The sequence below is a fragment of the Spinacia oleracea genome, chromosome 3, assembly GCF_020520425.1.
Source record: "Spinacia oleracea cultivar Varoflay chromosome 3, BTI_SOV_V1, whole genome shotgun sequence".
NCBI classification, from domain to species: domain Eukaryota; kingdom Viridiplantae; phylum Streptophyta; class Magnoliopsida; order Caryophyllales; family Amaranthaceae; genus Spinacia; species Spinacia oleracea.
Genome location: NC_079489.1, coordinates 31,423,948 through 31,443,839, shown reverse-complemented (window position 1 = coordinate 31,443,839; position 19,892 = coordinate 31,423,948). Strand labels below are relative to the sequence as shown.

The following is a 19,892-nucleotide window of genomic DNA, read 5'->3' as shown; positions in this document are numbered from 1 at the left end:
CTCAAACTGCGAACATCTCTATCGTCCACGACGCTCATTTTCTATAAATAGGACCTTCGACCATCCGAGTAAAGGGTACTAAATATTGTTTGAGAACGGGAAGTTATGGTGCGAACCACAAGAGGAATAAACAGAACAAAACATATTAAAAAAACATGGGACACGTGGCACTCTAGATGTCCTTTAAATTTTCCCGTAATTAAATAGTAGTATAAATGTAAGTTCATGGCTTTATAAGTGTTAAGATATTAAGTTTCATGTTTTGGCTTTTTAAAGGTTAAGGATGTTAGTGAGTTTATTTATTTATTTTAGACATAATAAGTCAAAAACTATAAAAGTGTAAAATGGGCCAAACAAATCTATTTCTCAAAAGTATAAAACATCGTAAACTATTTCGGTTTGTTAGAAGTATTTCTTAAATTTTGTGGCCAAACAAATCTATTTTTCAAAAGTGTTTCTTTAGAAACTTACTATAGAACTACTCATAGGGAACAAAGTAATTTTCTAGAAGTTTGGCGAAAAAGGTCTTTATAATGTACTAAGTAATATATTTGGATTTCACGTTTCTATCACGTTTCTTAAGAATGTTATTTTAGCATCTTCCATCATTTACGTCCGTTTTTTACGTATTCCCTCTGTCCCGGAATACTCGAAACGGTTTGACTGACATAAGTTTAATGCATTGTAATTGATTTATTATTTAATTAGATGGCAGTAGTTAGTGAGATATTTTTTTAATATAGTTAATGGGATGCGTGTCAAACGTTTAAAGGGATAAGGAGGTGGGGTAGTAAAAAATTTAATGTTTTATTTTAAGGGAGTAAGGATGTAGGTGGGTCCTTAGTTAAGTGAGAAATTGATGTAATATTAATAAAAATTTCTATTTTTAGAAACGTTTCGACTATTCCGGGACGGCCAGGAAAGCGTTTCGACTATTTCGGGACGGGGGGAGTAATACGAAATAAATTTTTATATTTTGGAGGACCAACGTTCGAAACTATATCCTCTCCTTACTTGAGTGACCAAACGGCTTGCTCCAGAATCCCAAATGGAGCTCTTACAGTGTTCATCCACTTCCACTCATCTTCATCCTATCCCTTCTACCAATCGAAATTCCTCTTCTCTCAATCAAAATTCCTCCAAATTTGCATTGGGGTTTCCCAGAAATTCCTCTTCACTTCAATTCAGAAGAAAATGCAGATTGCCCGCTATTACTCTAACCAGCTCTCGTGCCCATTTATCCATCCGGGTAATTGCAATTATATTTTACAAGTATTTTTCTTCTATTTGACAATGCTCATTTCATTTCATTTATGTAAATTGTTGTTAATGTTCTATTTTTAGAATTGATTTATGTATTTTTTATGAGGGTAGAGCTAGTTTTGGGATTTTGTTGTGATTGTGGGGTTGATATTGATTGATAGAGCTTACTGGTTGAATTGATGCGAAGACAAAAAGAATCTGGGTTTTAACCAAGATTTTATGACTAGAAACCCGAAATAAACCCAACTTTGATATTGGAGTAACCTAACCCACTTCTTTGGAGATACGTGGGTTGTAAAGTATGTATTGGGTCTGCATACAAAGACTCTTTCTTGTGTATGTCTTAGTGACCAAAGATGATGGTCATACATTGTAGTTTTAGCGGGTTATTCCAATTTGAGGACTAGGTATTCGGCGAATTTCAATAAGGGGATCAGTTTTGATGTTGTGGAAGTATTCACAATTCACAGAAAATGGGAAATTGTAATTCTAAGCATGAAAGGTTATGCAGTTATGCTTCGATGGTTCTTAGCTTGTAATCTGTCCTATATGTGTATCTGTTGCCATTTTCTTTCCTTGGGTGACCCAACAAAAAACATCAAAAACTTAGAAAATGGTGCTTTTGTTGCTTTAAGCCATACGGTCTTTAGTCTTAGTCTGTGGTTTCCATCTACGTTGGACCAGTATCTTTGACCTCTACTAGATAAGGTGAATTCCTGCCTTTGCCAAGCGGTTCTTTTTCAGTATTTTCGTTAGATATTTTTGTCCAACCAAGAAGTTAGGAGCTCTTCCTAATTATAAATCCATTTTGGTTCTCTTTGGAAATCCAGCGTATCAGCTGCCAAAGTGTCAAAAACATGAGTCGAAAACGTATGAGCCAACAGAATCCCCACTGAATTGCACCAGTTTATTCGCTGTCATGTCAAGTGAGGGCAGAATGGTGTTCTCATCTGATTTTACTCATATACCTCCATATCAACAATGTTTCGAAGTTCTTATCCTTTGAGGAAGTTGTCCACCTTGATTGGCATAATGTCGTTGATGTAGATTGTTATTGTTGTTATATGAACCTAAAGCTGTCTTAAATCATACAAGTATGACTTTTCTTTTAGTTGTGTTGATTTGTTCATTATGTTGCGGCTTTTATTGATTCAAGTGCTGTTTAGGCTTGTGCGCTAGCTGGAGCTTCTGGCTCTGATCCAGCCGTAAACAAAGTTTCAGAGTTCAGAGATGCATTTTGGAGATTCCTAAGGCCACATACTATTCGTGGGACAGCTCTAGGTTCCTTGTAAGTTTTTTCTGTGCATCCCAGAATTTCTATTGTTGTGGTGATAATTCTTATGAAGGCCTTTCAGGTATACTTAACTATCTGTTCAATTATTCTTTTGACAGTGCTTTGGTGTCGAGAGCACTGATTGAAAGTCCAAGTTTGATAAGTTGGTCGTTAGTGTTGAAGGCGGTTTCTGGTCTTGTTGCTTTGATATGCGGGAATGGCTACATTGTGGGCATCAATCAGATCTACGATATTGGTATTGATAAGTATGCAATTGTAGTTGTGATATTGTGTAATTTGGTTTGCAATTTTTCTATATGGTACTTATGAGGCTAATTGTCAATGGCACTGTAGGCAGATACCAGTTAGTCCCATGTTTTATGTGTGCCTATGACATTGAATTACAGTTTTATTGATTTTCTTATGGAAAAAGGTCAATTAAATTGTGAAGAAAGTCTTAAATTTCTTCCTAGTTTATGGGGTCCAAAATTGGACAGGTATAGGTTGTATAACTAATTATACGATGCCTTCGGATTTGGCTGCTGGTGATCTTGGCTATATAAAAAAAAACACTAAAGATTGAAAATGTTAGGTAATCTCAATGGCATAATTTTACCCATTCACTTCAGAATTATTGCAAATGTTTTATATGCACAACAATACGCACTCGACATAAGAATATGTGTCCTCTTACTATCTCATAAACTTTAGCAACGTAGGATGATGCAAGATATGCACATCCTTCTTTTCGATGTTTTGTTTTACTGTTTTTTTATGGTGAAAAGTGCAAAACTTGACAGAAAAAAAATGGCTAAATATATACCGCAGTTTGGTGAAATTCAGAAACTTAGATGGTAGAAAGTAGAAACAAATTGAGGCAGGGCCTGTGTTGTTTGACAGTAAGCCGGTAATCATGAAGCACTTGTGTTGTGTTTGTGTGAAGTTTTTGTTTGTTTGGCAGCCGTGTTTAGTACTCGAGTGCTGGATTTCCTAGTCATTGTTGTAGTTGAAATAGCAGGTGTGATTTTCAATTTTTGGTTGCAGGGTGAACAAACCTTATTTACCTATAGCAGCAGGGGATCTTTCAGTTGGATCTGCATGGGTGCTAGTGCTAATTTTTGCTGTAACCGGACTTTCCATTGTTGCATCGAACTTTGGTCCTTTCATAACATCCTTATACTGCCTGGGATTGTTTCTTGGAACCATCTATTCAGTTCCTCCATTCAGAATGAAGCGATTTCCTGTTGTAGCCTTTCTCATAATTGCAACGGTATACATTTTCATCTTCCCTTGTCTTCTTAAATCAGAAGTTTGTAGTTTGTCACTCCTCTCCATGTGGGGGGGGGGGGGGGGATTCTAACTTTGATATATTATCTGTGCTTATTGATGACCTTAGCATCATTATTTTCTTGATAATATTGAAAATGTTGCATTTTATATAGTAAGTACACATTTGCTTAATGACATTGGCGTTTCATTGATAAAGGAGTTTTGTACAATTTAATTTCTTTGAGAAAGAGTTAAGCTTTTCAATCATTTGCTTTGCTTCCTTGTTTTTTCCATGCCTCATACTTTCACTTATATACTCTGTCAGTAACTATTTAGAGCCTATCGTTATATGTTAACTTATATACTTCGATAGTAAATATTCAGAGACTATATGCTACGGAGTATTATTGAAAATTGAAATACCCGTTATTTGTCATACAACAGAGACACTTGTGCTTTGGTTACTTTATGAACTCTTTAATACAACTATGAGGATAATTAGATTGACCTTTCAGGTTCGTGGGTTTCTTCTAAATTTTGGAGTATACTATGCCACAAGAGCAGCTTTAGGACTCCCATTTGTGTGGAGGTGAGCCTTTGTTTTTCAACAGAATAATTTTCATAAAGCATGTGCCTATTCTTGCTAATTAGGTAAATGATATAGAGGGCTTTTATATACTTATTATACTCCTCTTGCTTAGAATCATGATTGAAACCGCGAGTTTCAAATTTTCAATAGCAGTTTGATGCAATAGAAGTGTTAAGGGTGTTATTATACTCCTCTTGCTTAGAATCATGATTGAAACCGCGAGTTTCAAATTTTCAATAGCAGTTTGATGCAATAGAAGTGTTAAGGGTGTTAGAAAACTGTGTCGGGTATCTCTGACATCTAGATCCAGAATTCTGATTGCAAAAACCTTCCATTCTCTATTTCTCTAATCTATATAGATGGATATTGTCTACCAATGACCTTAGCTAGAGTTATTAATTGCTTTCTGTTGAGTTCCTTTTGGCGGCATTGTTAAATTTTAGGCTTTTTATTTACTATGTATTTGGTAGTGGCCTGACTTTATGTTCAATAATATTGTGTCGACATCAAACATTATCCCCATGCTTTAAAAATATTTTCGCCCGAGGCAAGGGCTATGTTACTTGGAGTCTGCATCTTACCTCAAACACCTATGTTGGATATACGACGATTGGACATGGGTATAGGCATTTACATTTTCCGACTGAAATGATTTAAAATTTTCACTAACTAGTCGGGTTGGATCCTGGGCCACAGACTTGTATGTATTCTCCAGAAGTCAAGTTTGAGTAAAAAAACGGTGGGCTGAATGGGGTCAGATTTATGCAACCTTACCTTTGCTTTTCTATAGTAACAAATAAAGATTTCAATTAAATGACTTGCAACAACCATGTGCTATTTGACAATAAATAGGAAGTGCAAATCGTTTTAATTGGTTCACTACAATGCAGAACCACTCAAGAGTGCTACTACATTAAGTTCACTCTTTGATTTTCCTTATGATTGAACACTCAATGTTGTGATTTATATATGCAGTTATCCCGTGGTTTTCATCACAACATTCGTGACGTTGTTTGCATTGGTGATTGCCATAACAAAAGATCTTCCAGATGTGGAAGGTGATCGTAAGTAAGGCCTGCTTCAACCATCTTTTCTTTGTAATTGTGAAAATGTCTATGGTCTTTCTATCAATTACGTGTTGTCTTTATGTATAAAACTTAAAATGCTTTGAGCTGGTAAAATTTGAAGAACAGTTAGAGTACTTCATTTGAAATACTCGATGTTTTATTACTTTTGAACAAATAGATACTCCGTATTGAACAAATGGGAAATGAAAAATAAATAAATTAGTGGGACATTTGTTGTGATGTTTCCCACCATTTATATACTGTTGACCAATATCCACTTAGTTTTTTTTTTTTTGTGGCAATTAATAACAGATTTTAGTAGTAACCCGGGGATCTAATAGAAAGAAGGATGCATGAATACAGAACACCAGCACACCAAAACCAAAAGCTTGCAGACAAACCTGCAGAGTGACCAACTTACAAAAAAACTCATTTGAACATCTACAAAAAGACTTTAAAACAACTTTTGATTCAGCATTTTGCCTAAAATTTACAGCATTCCTATGTAGCCAGAGGTGAAATGAGTTTGTGTTCCTGATCATTTTCAAGCAATCAGCTCAGCATCAAAATCAGAACACAATCTACTAAACCCCAAATACCTCAATATCTTCCTCCATACTTCAGCATCTAACGCGCATTCAAAGAGCAATTGCTTCACTGTTTCAGGCTGATTGTTGCGCAGGACACAAATGGCAGAGAAATCAATACCCCAGTTAACTAGCCTATCAGCTGTGTATAGTCTGCATTAAATAGCTAGTTAAGCTATAATAAAACTCCACGGGATAGCCTTATTGTGGATAAAATTCTCCTTCAAGCCACCTTTTCAAATACTCTCTGCAACTGTTGATACATTTTACCAATACAAACGCTGTTCTTCTTAGCATTCATTCGGCCGCCAATTTGCTGAACATAGATAAATGCCCTTAATATTCTTCTTCAGAGCCCAAGAACAGTATCCTTCCCTTTCATATAATAACTGCCCACCCACCTCACTCGAAACATGTACTTATGAGCTAAGGTCCAATTGTCCAAAGAAGTTTTGTTACTGCAGCTCTATTCCGTATCGTTATATTTTTTACATTCCTCCTCCTGTTAAACTTGGAAAACGCATATTTTTCCAAGCAACCAAGGCTTTTTTAAATTAACTATATATCCCATGCAAAGAAACAACCTGCAATAAGATTCAACCTCTTTTATCACCTGATTATCAAAATCTGGCCCCAGATAATTTGCATGCCAAAAAGAATGGACGAATGGTTTTAACCAATTGTAGCCTTCCTGCTTAAGTGAGGTACCCAGCAGACCACACTTTATCTCTGGCCAAGATCTTTTCTACCATAAACTTACATTGGCTATAATTGAGCCTTTTTGAGGACAAGGGAACCCCCAAATTCTTGAAAAGTAAACACTCTTGAGGAATGCTCACATTTTCCATTTGGAATTTCACCATGCTAAATGTTTTAGCTTATTACTATTAGAAACTTCACAATTATTTTGGGGATTTTAAAAAAGGAAAAACTTGCGATTAAAACGGGATGGAGGGAGTAGCTAGTAGTAGTGCAAGATTTAGACTGAATGACTAAATAACTTTTGAGGTGAATCACTACCACGAATTTTTGCTTTATCACCCATCAAATTCCTGTGAATAATGAAGATCTAAGTTTTGAACAAATTAGAACAATCATGTTTTTTCCCTGCTAGGACGTATAGTGTTTTATAACTACTTTTGTAGTCGTGCCATTCGTTTCTCTGACACCAGGAAAGTTTGCTAAAAATGAAATAGGGAAAAACACTTCAGCTTCTCTTTTCATGGAGAAGTTCTTAATGTCATGGTGAATCAATATGTAGTACTAGACAACTAGTATTTATATGTTTTCCTTTCGTAGTTTGACGGTCTTCCTCCAATCAAATTTTGATTTGTGTGAGATAATGCTATTGCAGGTTTCAGATATCAACCCTAGCAACAAAGCTTGGGGTGAAAAATATTGCACTGCTTGGTTCTGGACTTTTGCTGGTTAACTATATTGGCTCTATAGTTGCTGCTATTTTCTTGCCTGAGGTGATTGCTGGTTTTTTCTTTCTTTTTACTAATCTATTTGCTGCCAGTTTATTTGCTATTACTTAAGATTTGTTTCTGGATAGTTGTATTCTTTCTGTGAGAAAAGTAGCAAATGTTAACATGACTGGCTTGGTGTTGTTCAGGCCTTCAGGCGGAGCTTGATGATACCTACACACACCATATTGGCAATATGTCTGGTTTTCCAGGTCTGCACTCTGAGCGATCAATCATTTTTCATTATCTTGTTAAACAAATTCCCCACCTCCACTTCCAGTCCCCCACAAAGACCTGGCCTGTGTAGCTGGGCCGGGTTGACATGTGAAGAGTTCCAGTGACTCCAGTAGTCCAGTCTAGTAGGGTGCTTTGCGTTACTTGTCAAAAGAACATGTTAGAGGGTTATGATATTATTATGATAACATCCTGTTGTAAAAGGGTCATGCTCTAAACTAGAATATTTTTTTCATGTCTATATCATCTCCAAAACCTGTGGATTACGGGATCCACACTGGGTTGTTAGTGTTGGTGTTAAATTGGTGACCAGAAGAAATTCAGCTGAGTCAATTGTTACACAGCCTAGGCTTAAAATGTCCAATATAGATTCATGTGGAAGTCTTGGAATTTGCCAAATTTTCAAACTTTTGGTGCTTTTATCAAATTGATTGAAACTGAAAAGTCACATTTCACCACCTGTATCAAGTACTGATATGGGTGCTAAAGCTAAAATGAACAGATCATCTAACATGTATGATTGGATGGGATCTTAATTGAGTCAACGGCTTATCTAAAATCATTATACGTACCATGTATCTTGAATTAATGTCTGATGTGAATTTTTTGTTTGCTTGTTATTTTTGGTTTTCAGACATGGTTGCTAGACCAAGCTAAATATTCCCAGGTAATACTTACTCTGCAGGTTTCTTTTTTAATATTATGCTAGGGACAAATTATTGTGATTATCATCATAGTTCAGATTTTCATGGAAATTATTTGACTTATTATAGATATGAAAGATTGATTGTTATCGTTGTTGCAGAGCTTTCTGATTGACTCCTTTCTCATCTTTTTCTAGGAATTCGTATTATTTCCGAGTAGGTGATCCGCCCAAATCACTATTGCCTCAGCTATACATGAGCATTTCATATTTTTAGTGTTGAATTGTTTTTGGATGGAGATATTGGCTGCTAATTTTGTGCCGCTGGGCTGCCAAAAAAAAAAAAAATTGTACCGCTTCTGAAAATTAGAGTCGTTCTTTCAAATGGTTGTCCAAAATAAGGATGAAAGTTTGATGCATATGATAGAATGTAGTAGTGTAGCCTGTAGGTGAGACCTGAGAGATCCTATTCTTAATAATGAGAAAAACAAATAGGCAAAAAAGAAAAGAATAATGAGAAACAGCAAAACCGATGCCATTGCTTTTCTCTCATGATGGCGTTGTACTTTAATTATTTTATAATTTATTTACAAATATTTCAAATTGGTATTGTTTTTATTCTAAATACTTATTTTGGATTTAAAATTTCATTAATTGAACTTCGATTCACCCCCCTAAAGAAAAGTTGTCAAAATCCGCTACTGAGAGAGTGCTTCCTAGTTCCTACCTCTTGATTTTAAAAGGTGATTGTTTTTTCTTCTCTGGTGTTTGTTCTAACACTGTAATTTTATTTCCATTTGCCAAAGACTGAACTTTCCAACTTCAAGCCTAATTTGATGAAAACAACTACTGACAGTGAATCCAGCCGTAGGCAGAGTCTAAGTACTATGTATTTTCCATAATGTTTTCTTCCTGCAACCTTGCCCTATTATGAGGGTACCTCGGAGTTCATAGTTCAGCAGTCTCCCCTTCCCTACCCCGGTGAAAGTTGTACATTGTTTTATTTTTGGTGAAGGGAAGTTGTACATTAATATATTAGATGTGTTTAGCAGCTTCCAATTTCTGATTATTCTTTAACCACCATTTTGCAGGAAGCAATCACAAATTTCTACAGATTTATTTGGAACCTGTTTTACGCAGAGTATGTCATATTTCCTTTGATATGAAAAATTGATATAGGAACATGGGGAATAAGTGTGATGTTCCTAATTCTGTTTATATTTCTAATAGCCGCATAACATGTACCCTTTTCTTCGAACCATGTAATGTACAAAAATGCATGATATTCTAGGTTTCAGTAATGGTTTCTGCCTTCATCGCCATATTATGATATCCAAAGAGATTATCGATGCAGTACAGTTTGCAGCAGAAAGCCAGTTTGGTAAAAAAAATTCAGCGTCTTCCATCACTGCTAGTTTTATTTTGTTTTGTTTTTCAGAGTTGATTATATCTAGTTTGTTGCCTAATTGTTTAGTTAAATAGACTTGTTCATTATCAAACAAGAGAAATGGAAGAGGATACATGGAATTATATGGCATAATTAAAGCAGATTTTCTGCAAAGTTCCAAAATTTTAGGTGTGATGAGCATCTGGAAAGATTTATTCAGGACAAACAGTAGTTTCTTGACTAGGAAAAGTTTGTTTATAGTTGAGGGTCCTAGGAGTGACATTAGTACCCCTTGGAGACAGTTGTACTTGCTCGAGCACTTGGCATTGCAACCTAGAAGGATAGTCCCTGACACAGCCAATCCTAGGCCCTGCTCCTGTTGTCCATTTGAACTGTAAATGTTCACCCAACTGGTAAGATCTAGTTCTTCTATGACTCTGTATCCTCTCATGGATTGTTGCGTGTGATATTGGCTCATCAAACTCTGAATCCTCATGTACCTCAAACAAGTTTAGTTTAGGACACATAAAATCATGCTCTGACAGAAGCGAATCTTCTGCTGTTGAGAAACTTTCTTCTTCTTCTTCTTCATTGTCGTTGCTTGGACTTTGCTCTTGTGGTGGTGGTGGTGGTGGTGGTGGTTGTGGTGTCTTGAACTCTTCTTCCACCGTATCATGCATGCTTGGAATTCTAAGCTTGGCAATCTTGGATCGTATGAGATGGGATCTTTTCATAAGTATGGAAGATGTGGCAACTTCTGAAAGCTTGGAAACAACATGTGGCCTTGGTTGATTCTCATCTTCAGTTAAGCAGCTTGAACTAATAATATCTTCATCCTCTCTTCTGAATTGACTCGTTCCATCTTCTTCATCCAGAGGTGCTCTCTGCATAAATTAATGGATCAAATTAACAAAAGTAGATGATTCAATATTCAAATTTACACGAGTTTGGGAATATATATAATGTACCTGGACACAAGTTAGATCGACATGATGTTGTTTAAGGAATAACATAAATGCCTGAAAGTTTTCTTCTGTAGGGAGGTAGTGACCACTGTGAGGCCAAACAGACTATTAACACAGTTGAACAGATTGATTGTTAGTCGAAATTAAGATCCATAATATAATTATATAAATATATTAATAATAAAATAAAATAAAAAGTGTACCAGTAAAATGCCATTATGAACAATCAATCTGCCAGCAGATAATGTAGCAGCTCCGGCAAGAAAACTGGAATGCTGAAACTTGCCTTTGATTTTCTGGGCAACGTACAAAGTTTTAGTTGTGCTTAAAACAAAGATCCATTTAGTACCTTTAGGTAGTCCCAGTGTATCAACAGTCTGTTGGGTTGCTTTGTATATGAGCTTCCCATTCTTCACTATTACTTCATATGCCTCCCTCTCTCCCTATTATTATTAAGTATAACATAATACAATCACAATTCACATACTTGGTCGAAACCTAGTACTGCATGTACATGAACATGAACAAACCTAGAATGTAGAATCGAAACTCACTGGATCAAGGTACTTAATACATTGTTGTTGAAGTCGTGATCGCGAGCATCTATCAATTAGGTCCACTTCTTTTCCATCTCCAATGTCAAGCCTACAATTACCAACGTAATTAACCAAGATTATTGTATTATATGTACTTGTTCAACTTGGGTAAAACATGATGATGTTGAGGAGAGTACCAGTAAAAGAAGGGTTGGTTACTGTCGCAATGAAGCCACCTTACGTAGTAAAATTGTAGGTTATGACCATAACGATGTCGAGGATCGACCTATCAACACAAGGAGAGCGATAAGATATTAATTGTGATCGATAAGATATGATGTTGATCCAAGACTTATCAACTCACTGCTTCTAGCCAATGTTGGAGGGCAAGTTTCCGAGATTTTGAATCCTTAGACGAACCTTTTCCAACCTGATTAACACACCACCCAATTGGACTATATGTCAAACCAATTTCAATCCTTATATGTAAAAGTATATGTAAATTAAATAAGTTTGATTACTAACTTTAGCAGCCCTTGTTCTTGCTCTTGACCACCGTGAAACAGCAGATTCAGGTTTCTCTATATCAAAGAATGATATAGAGCTGTGTTTGAGTTCAGCAAAGTCTAGCACCTGCCACCTACATTAATTCATCATATAATAGGCTCTTTAATTTAATTAATCAACTACCATTTGAAAATGTAAAGAAAAATAAGTAAGAAAACATGCCATTTTTGTTCAGCTAGAACAGCACAATCTGCAAGCTGCCTTCTGATCCTAAAACTCTTGTACACTTTCTGTAATTTTACTGCAGCCAAACCTCTATTCTCTCGCATTTTCGGCGTTAATGATGATGAAGATGGTGTTTTTGGATTAGTATGATGAAGTATTCGAGAATATGACGATTCTTTAGAATAATCAACTTGTTCTGCCTCATCAACATTTTCTATATTACAACAATGTGGAGTTTGCAATGTCACCTCTTCTATCAACTCCATTTCTTTTAACCTTTTACACCCACATCTTCTGATCTACATTCCCTCTCCAAAAGCTATATGATCCTTCAAACACGGTCTTGAGCCTTCGATTATGAAGATGGCTACAGAACATTATTCCCATAAATATAATGTCAAAGCTGCACATTAAAGTTTTTTTTCTTCCATTTTTGCAATTTAAATATTGTTTGTGAAAACTTGATGATTTTATATGCATGACGTAGAATCAAATAAATTAACAATATTCATCTCTAATAAGGAAAAAAAACCACATTTGTTGCCTTTTATGTTTAACAAGATTAATCAAGCAAAAAAAAAAAGTTCAAGGAATGCAAATTTTGACTCGTTGTGATGAAGAAACATGCGGAATAATAATGGTGAAATTACATACCATACCATACCATACCATACCATGAAAGGAGATGGCTGCTCTCAATCCGTAAACATATTGTAAGCAAAGAAGGAAAGATGAATAGGAAAACATAAAAAAGTATGCAATGGTAGAGAATAAAAGGAAAACGGAACTAACTAGGATGTTGGATAAAAGAAAAATTCAACGCGGGAGGGAGAAATTTTCGTAAAATGAAAAAGAAAAGGGTTAGACAACTAGCTTCTTAATTGACATTTTAATATTTTTTAGAGGATATTTCTATTACAGAGGAGATAAGTAAACTCTTGTATAGTCTGGTATCCATCTAAAATACTCTCATTTTCTTAAGTACACTTTTAAAATTAGTATAATGCGGATTCATATCATGATGGGTTTGATGTTCAAATTATATTTTGCCAAAAATACCCATATTCTCACATCAAACTGTTGCAAGTCATTAGAAACGGTAGTGGATGATCTTTCAGTTGTTTGTGGTGGTGATGGAACCCATGGTGTTGTAGAACATATTAGGCGTACCCGGGTACACGGTTCACCTTCCTCACATTTTTTCTTATATGTGATGAGAAAATGTGAGAGGGATCACCCATGAGCATAAAAATACTCTTGAGTGCACGGTACACCGTATAATTTTCAATGGTGTCGAGGAAGAAGAGACCACTAACCAACCATCCAACATAGCGGATCCTCACAATATATTTATCTTCACAAGCTCGCATGAGTGAAAAATAAAAATACTCATTTTGCATTGATTTAGGGAAACAAAAAATATAAATTTCTCTATTTCAACGTAATCTACCCTCCAAGACAGAAACTTTAAAAAATAATTTCTCCGTTCTTTTTTAAATGACACAATTATTTAGACACGTTTGCCAATACACGATTTCAAACACTAATATCTTCAATTATGAATAAGAATTTTTTTTTAAAAGTTGATATTTAAAACATATTTATAGAGACGAATCTAATAAGACCCCACACGACTATATTTTTTCTTAAGTATAAATCACATAATAAAGTCAAAGGAGCTTGTATGAATAGTATCCATTGCCCAATTTATGTCATGTAAATAAGAACAGAAGAAATATAAAAAATAAATAAAAATTTAGTTATGTATAGTAATTGCTAACCAAGTTAGAGCTTGTAATTGAGTTAACGACACTAGTCCAGACACGGTATTATCATTCTAGTAGTCCTAATATACAAGGTAACCTAATTGTTCATGTTAATTTCCTTACAAGTAAATGGGATAGCCAAGCACCGTGATTTAAACTCCAGCACAAGGATCACTATTGTATCCATCCAGTACCACAGCCATCAAAACTTTGGTTGACGTAGACCCACTGGCATGAGTTCCTATGTAAACGACAATACATAAGCAAAGTAAGAACAAGTTCATCATGTTACTGTCCTTCCAAAGTTCCAAGTGCCTCCTTTAGAAGTTTTTGTGCCTCTTCCCGCCTCCTACACAAACAAGGTAACAAATTCAATAGTGTCTTAAATAAAATAAGTAGTGGTTGTAAAACGATTGTATATGTAATATTTTAGATTGTATATATTTTTTTTATTTACGATAATGCCCCTTTATTTATTTCGCCAATCAATGAGATTGACTAGCAATTGCTCCAGGTTTGAGCACAGACAATTACAAATTAACATGGTTACTATTCAGAAGTTATCACAAAAATTGACAATGAACTTAAATGGGGGTGATGATAGATCCGACACAGGTTCACATCTGATCCAACATAGTTGATATGCAAAGGCGATGGTCTTAAATTGAAGACAGACATATTTGACAAAGAGCAGAGCGATCTCAACGTAAAGGGTGGGTATAGGTACCTGAATCAGAAAAAACTGTACATGTTAGTTGAAAATACGTTCAGAGTCCTAATGGCAACACTACTGGATCATCTTTCTAGCCCCAATATCTTATGGCAAGTTGCTTCCATTTATTATGTTCCGTATAATACGTCTGTGACATCATAACATGCAACACCAGATTCAGTTGTCGTTAACTTCATTGGATGTTAGACAATTTCCTAGGTCCCATTAGATGTTAGGCAATTTCCTAGGTTTCATTGGCTCCAAAGAGAGACATCAAGTAATCCCAGCTAGATCAGATACAGTTTCATTGAACTCTTCTTGAGCAATAGCTAAAACCAGATGCAGCAATCAAGCTTTTGGACAATACTATTTGCACTCTTCCCAAGGTACCAAGGAGGAGGCAAAGTAGAGGGGAAAATATACTGGTTAACTATGTACAGTAGACCACTAACAAGGGTGCTGTAATTAGAGAAAGAGGCTGGATCCCAACTCAAAATATGTGCTCCATGCAGCAGCAAGCAGCAATCGCTTTCTTTTTTTATTCATGGACCAACTCTTTGCGACTGAAGATATATGTACAAAGATGCTAATGGACGGAAATCAACGGAACAACTATTGCCTGGTAATCCTATGGCCATAAAGCACTGCAAGTTAAGTATAATTTAAGTGAAAGCTGTTGAGATACAAAGTGTCATTTGCTGCCTAAAAGGGTACGTACGAAGTACTCCGTATAATTTACGGAAGGAAGCAAACTCTAAATTTTTTTGAAGGGAAAGCAACTCAACACTAAGACGAAATTAACATGGGAAGTTTGCTAATTTCATGTAATTGATGCATGCAAATTGCATGCACAGCCTGACTGCCTAAGTGCACAATCTGTGTCCTGAAAAAAGGTCTTCCCAGAAGATAGATTTGGGTTTAACGGCAGTGATTTTTTTGTTTGAAACAAGTAGTACTCTAATAGTCTCAAAATCAATTCGCCTTTCTTTGGTTGGTGTGAGCCAGTGGGATCAGGTTGATTCAACTAATATGTAATTTTCATGCATTTGGTAACTTAATTAAAACATTTGTTAACTAACCACATAAAAATTGATCAATTAGAAAATATATCATCTTGAAATCTCTAGATGTAAAATTACAATATTTGTTAAATACCCACACAAAATAAATTATTGATCCATTTGAAAGTATGTCATCATCTTGAATTTTCCAGATGGAAAATGAAAATCATATGCAAGTCTTACACCATTTCTTCACTCGTAATCCTAGTATTGAAAGTTTTTCTACAAAGAATGTACTATAAATCTATTGTCGAAATCGTTTCAAATGGATCGACAAACTTCTATTTCCAGGGGAAAAAAAAGAGGATCAAATCTTAAGGAGCATACCTTTTAATATCCTCGACAGCTTGTTTTCTTCGTTGTATTTGAAGCTCAAGGATGTGTATTAGTGTTGCTCTGGCCTAAAATTTTTAGAGTAAATGAATAAATACATGTAGCAACGGGAGACTAAAAAAGGCATAAAAAGAAAAAAAATAAAAACTCAACAGATTGAACAGTACCTGGTGAGGACGCAGTGAATTGAGCAGGTGATGTAGATTCTTAAATATAACTGAAATTTCTTCCACTCTCCTAGCATACTGTGATGGCCTTTCGACAAGAATGTCAGCTAGCTCCAATAGATGCAGCTGCAACTCCCTATTGAGGGACTTCAATTCTTTCTTGAAATCTAAATCAAATCATTAGACACACTTATACAAACAAAGTATACAGAGAATAAGACCAAATATATTATTGAGGAATGAGAAACATAAGATGGAAGCAGAATCTCAAGAGATAGTTTAAGACTAGAGTGCAGTATGGCATAGTGGTATGACAATTGATCTTCATCATAAACAACAACAACAACAAAGCCTTAGTCCCAAAATGTTTTGGGGTCGGCTAACGTGAATCGTCGTATGAGATCGTCATTGTTACCAATCAAAACATAAAGGAGCGGGAAGTTAAAAGAATACACAAGGAAGAGGGAGCAAGTGGAATTAATGAAAGAAAGATAAGAGGGGGGGAAAATAAAAATAAATAAAAAAAAGCGCAAGAACTAAAAGTAAGAAGAGTCAAAATGGAAGCTGTATAAGTCAAATGAAGTCATCAACGTATATTCTCTCCCTCCACTCTGTCCTATCCAACGCCATATGTTCCTCCATCCCAAGAAGGCTCATATCGTGCTCAATCACCAAGTTTCCTTATGTCTTCCCCTACCCCTTGCAATTCTATAACTTTTCCACCCTTCTAGCCTCTAGCCTCCTAACCGAGGCATCACTTGATCTTCTGCTTACATGCCCAAACCATCTCAAACGATTTTCCATCATCTTAAACTCAATCGGTGCAACCCCTACTTTCTTCCTAATAATCTCATTCCTCAAACGATCATTTCTTGTATGCACACACATCCAACGTAACATGCGCATCTCCGCCACATTCATCTTATGCACGTTACAATGTTCCATTGCACAGCATTCGGTGTTGTAAAACGTCGAATTGAATTGTCGTGCGGCAGAATTTTCCCTTCAATCTTTGGGGCATGCCTGGATCACATAGGAACCCCGTTACACTTTTCCACTTCAACCAACCTGCTTTGATTCTATGAGCCACATCGCCAACCAATTCCCCATCCTTTTAAATAATAGATCCTAAATAACGGAACATTTCAAAGCATTGGACAATTTTCCCGTCTAAGGTAATCGCCCCTGTCTCGCTGTCTTGGACTCCACTAAACTTACACTCCATGAATTTCGCCTTGTTTCTACTCAGCCTAAAACCCCGAGATTCCAAAGTTTGTCTCCATAACTCCAACTTACTTTCCACTCCTTTTGTTTCATCAATCAACACAATATCATCCGCAAACATCATGCAACATGCACCAGGGTAAACCATCTTGAATTGACCTCGTCAATTCGTCCATGACTATAGCAAAAAGAAACGGGCTAAGTGTGGAACCTTGATTCATCCTCATCATTCTCACTAATTTTTCAGTGTCTAAAAGACTAAATTTTGACACATATGATGAAGACTTTCATATAGCATAAAAAATGATATTTCTCACACAACACACCATAAGCTCTCTGGTCAACTGAAGTAGTATTTCCTTTTTGTCATTTTAGTTGGCACGTTTCTTTAGGCATATTTGCCAATGCATGATTACACATGTTAAATCAATAAGAAAAACTATAAAGTTGATATTTGGAAAATATACATTGAGACAAATCTAACAAGATTCATATCATTATATGTGACTTAGTTTTACTGTTGACCGCCACCAACCTACCGCAACCCTCCTTTATCCGAGCTTGGGACTGGCAGTGAATGCCGCATACGCGACACTCACAGGCGGAGTTATTACGCACGGATAAAAGAGGAGGGTTGCAGTAGGGGAAGACCTAAGAAAACTTGGAGAAAGGTGATTGAGCACAATATGAGCTTTCTTGGGATTGAGGAAAATATGGCGTTGGATAGGGCAGAGTGGAGGGAGAGAATATACATTGATGACTTCGTTTGACTTATACGCTTCCATTTTTCTGTTTCTTTTTATTTATTTATTTATTTAATTCTTTTTTAAAAAAAAATTCTTTTAAATTTTTTTAAGTTTACATGCTATTTTAAAATGTACATATTTTACTTATTCATTTATTTTAAACTTTACTTATTTTTATTATCTCTTATAATATTTTTTCTGTATATATATATATATATACACATTTTCCTCTTATCTTACTTTCATTATTTCCACTTTCTCTTCCTTGTTTTATATTTTTTAACTTCCAGCTCCTTTCCGATTTGATTGGTGACAATGACGATCTCCTACGACGATTCATGTTAGCCGACCCCAAAACATTATTGTTGTTGTTATTGTTGTAGATAAATCTAACAAGATCCTACAAGACTATATTTTTTCTTAAGTATAAATCACAAAAAGGAAATCAAAGTAACTTATTGTGAATAGTTTCAAAGTTAAAATGTGTTAACTAATTTGGAATAGAGAAAGTAATTATTATGAAGAATGACATACTTACGCGTTTTGTACAAATAAAGATTATGGAAAAAGGACATGCACTAATTTTGAACATGTTAGATTATAAACTAAAAGTATGCATGATATGCTTGACTAAGTAACAAGTCTACAAATACAGATGTACTGATTGCCACAAGAGTTTTTTCCCTCCCAATCCTTCCCAATGTAATGAACGAGGACGTACTTTATCACGAACAACCCCAACAGTAACATACAGTTAACCGTTCACTTTCAGAAGAGAAACCTAATAGTACTCGAATATGTTTCTATTTTCAAATTGTGTAGTGCCATTTCTACGACATTAAACCCTTTCGAGAAACACAGCATGTGAACCACAAAGCTTGCTCAATTAGTCAAGCTAAAAGAAAATCAGTGTCAAATAACAAAAGATAACCAGAAACCCTAGCACAACCTTTCTCATTTTCCTTCTAAACAGAAATTGCATCAATATCTCCACTTCCCTTCAACCTTCTTTCTAATAGAGGCCACAAAAAGTCACGTTACTCTTGTTTCAGGATTCCAGAACTCAGGAAGCAAACAGCATTATGTTAAACTAGCATTACATAATTTCCCCCTTTCTTACTAAAACCCAAACAAATTTTGAGAAAATGTACAAAATTTTAATCAGAAAATTACGCAAATATACATAACTACACCCAGAAATTCAACGAAATTAATGAGAAGAGTTGAATACCTATACTAGGTCCTTTAGGGTACATCTGACGAACCCCTTGATCCTCCAAACTCGGCATCACATCATCAGTCTACAATGTTTACAAACTAAATAAACTAATCAATCTTAAGCTCAATTAATCTCAATTTCTCCCATTTAATCGTCAATTATATCAAAAATCAAGAAACAAGCCAAACATCAAGATAAATCAGAAATTAGGAGAGAGAACTGACAGTGTAAGTAGCGCCATAGCAGGTGTAGGTGCCTTCAATGGGAGGTGGTGGTTCAGGTGTGGAATTAGGGTTTTGCGAATAGTCCTTGTATAGCCGGTAATACGGTGGTGGTGGAGGATATGTTGCAGTCGCCATTTGCGCTCACCGAGAGGAGGAGTGAGAAAATCGAAACTGGCTTCCAAAGTCTAGGCCTTTCAATTGAGGTTTTTCTTTGCTGTTTTTTCCCCCTTTTTCTACATAATTTCTAAATCAGAAATTGTAAAATTAAAAATGTCATAACTACTCTTTATATATTTTTACTAGTTTGAAGTCTGTGCGATGTACGGGTTAATTTAATTGTTTTTTTTAATTTTTTATATACATTATTGCAGTCCAGCTTTTTATTGGCTGATTTAAAATCCAATATTACAAGGTTTGTATTTATAAAAG

General features: G+C 35.5%; 3 protein-coding genes across 4 annotated transcripts; 1 reads left to right on the top strand and 2 right to left on the bottom strand.

Moving 5' to 3' along the window:
• Positions 1 to 811: 811 nt before the first annotated feature.
• On the top strand, positions 812 to 9,707 carry LOC110799402 (homogentisate solanesyltransferase, chloroplastic). Of its 2 annotated transcripts, XM_056840070.1 has the most exons (11): positions 998 to 1,249; positions 2,430 to 2,551; positions 2,656 to 2,802; positions 3,581 to 3,806; positions 4,321 to 4,394; positions 5,370 to 5,462; positions 7,403 to 7,520; positions 7,664 to 7,726; positions 8,383 to 8,415; positions 8,554 to 8,608; positions 9,483 to 9,707. In XM_056840070.1, the coding sequence occupies exons 1-10, from the start codon at positions 1,049 to 1,051 to the stop codon at positions 8,587 to 8,589; spliced, it is 1,113 nt and encodes a 370-aa protein (XP_056696048.1). In that variant the 5' UTR covers positions 998 to 1,048; the 3' UTR covers positions 8,590 to 8,608; positions 9,483 to 9,707. The 2 variants fall into 2 exon arrangements, with proteins under 2 accessions (XP_021860357.1, XP_056696048.1); XM_022004665.2 differs by lacking the exon at positions 8,554 to 8,608 and having other exon boundaries at positions 812 to 1,249.
• Positions 9,708 to 9,899: 192 nt separating this feature from the next.
• On the bottom strand, positions 9,900 to 13,618 carry LOC110799403 (IQ domain-containing protein IQM6). The gene is made up of 9 exons (XM_056840069.1): positions 12,666 to 13,618; positions 12,009 to 12,378; positions 11,805 to 11,919; positions 11,644 to 11,709; positions 11,477 to 11,565; positions 11,298 to 11,388; positions 10,947 to 11,186; positions 10,747 to 10,848; positions 9,900 to 10,662 (listed from the first exon to the last, which is right to left on the bottom strand). Exons 2-9 carry the CDS (start codon positions 12,275 to 12,277, stop codon positions 9,991 to 9,993), a joined length of 1,644 nt encoding a protein of 547 aa, XP_056696047.1. The 5' UTR covers positions 12,278 to 12,378; positions 12,666 to 13,618; the 3' UTR covers positions 9,900 to 9,990.
• Positions 13,619 to 13,756: 138 nt separating this feature from the next.
• Positions 13,757 to 19,687, bottom strand: LOC110799404 (mediator of RNA polymerase II transcription subunit 7a). Its single transcript, XM_022004668.2, has 5 exons — positions 19,464 to 19,687; positions 19,252 to 19,321; positions 16,051 to 16,217; positions 15,878 to 15,951; positions 13,757 to 14,126 (listed from the first exon to the last, which is right to left on the bottom strand). Exons 1-5 carry the CDS (start codon positions 19,596 to 19,598, stop codon positions 14,066 to 14,068), a joined length of 507 nt encoding a protein of 168 aa, XP_021860360.1. The 5' UTR covers positions 19,599 to 19,687; the 3' UTR covers positions 13,757 to 14,065.
• Between the last annotated feature and the right edge of the window lie 205 nt (positions 19,688 to 19,892).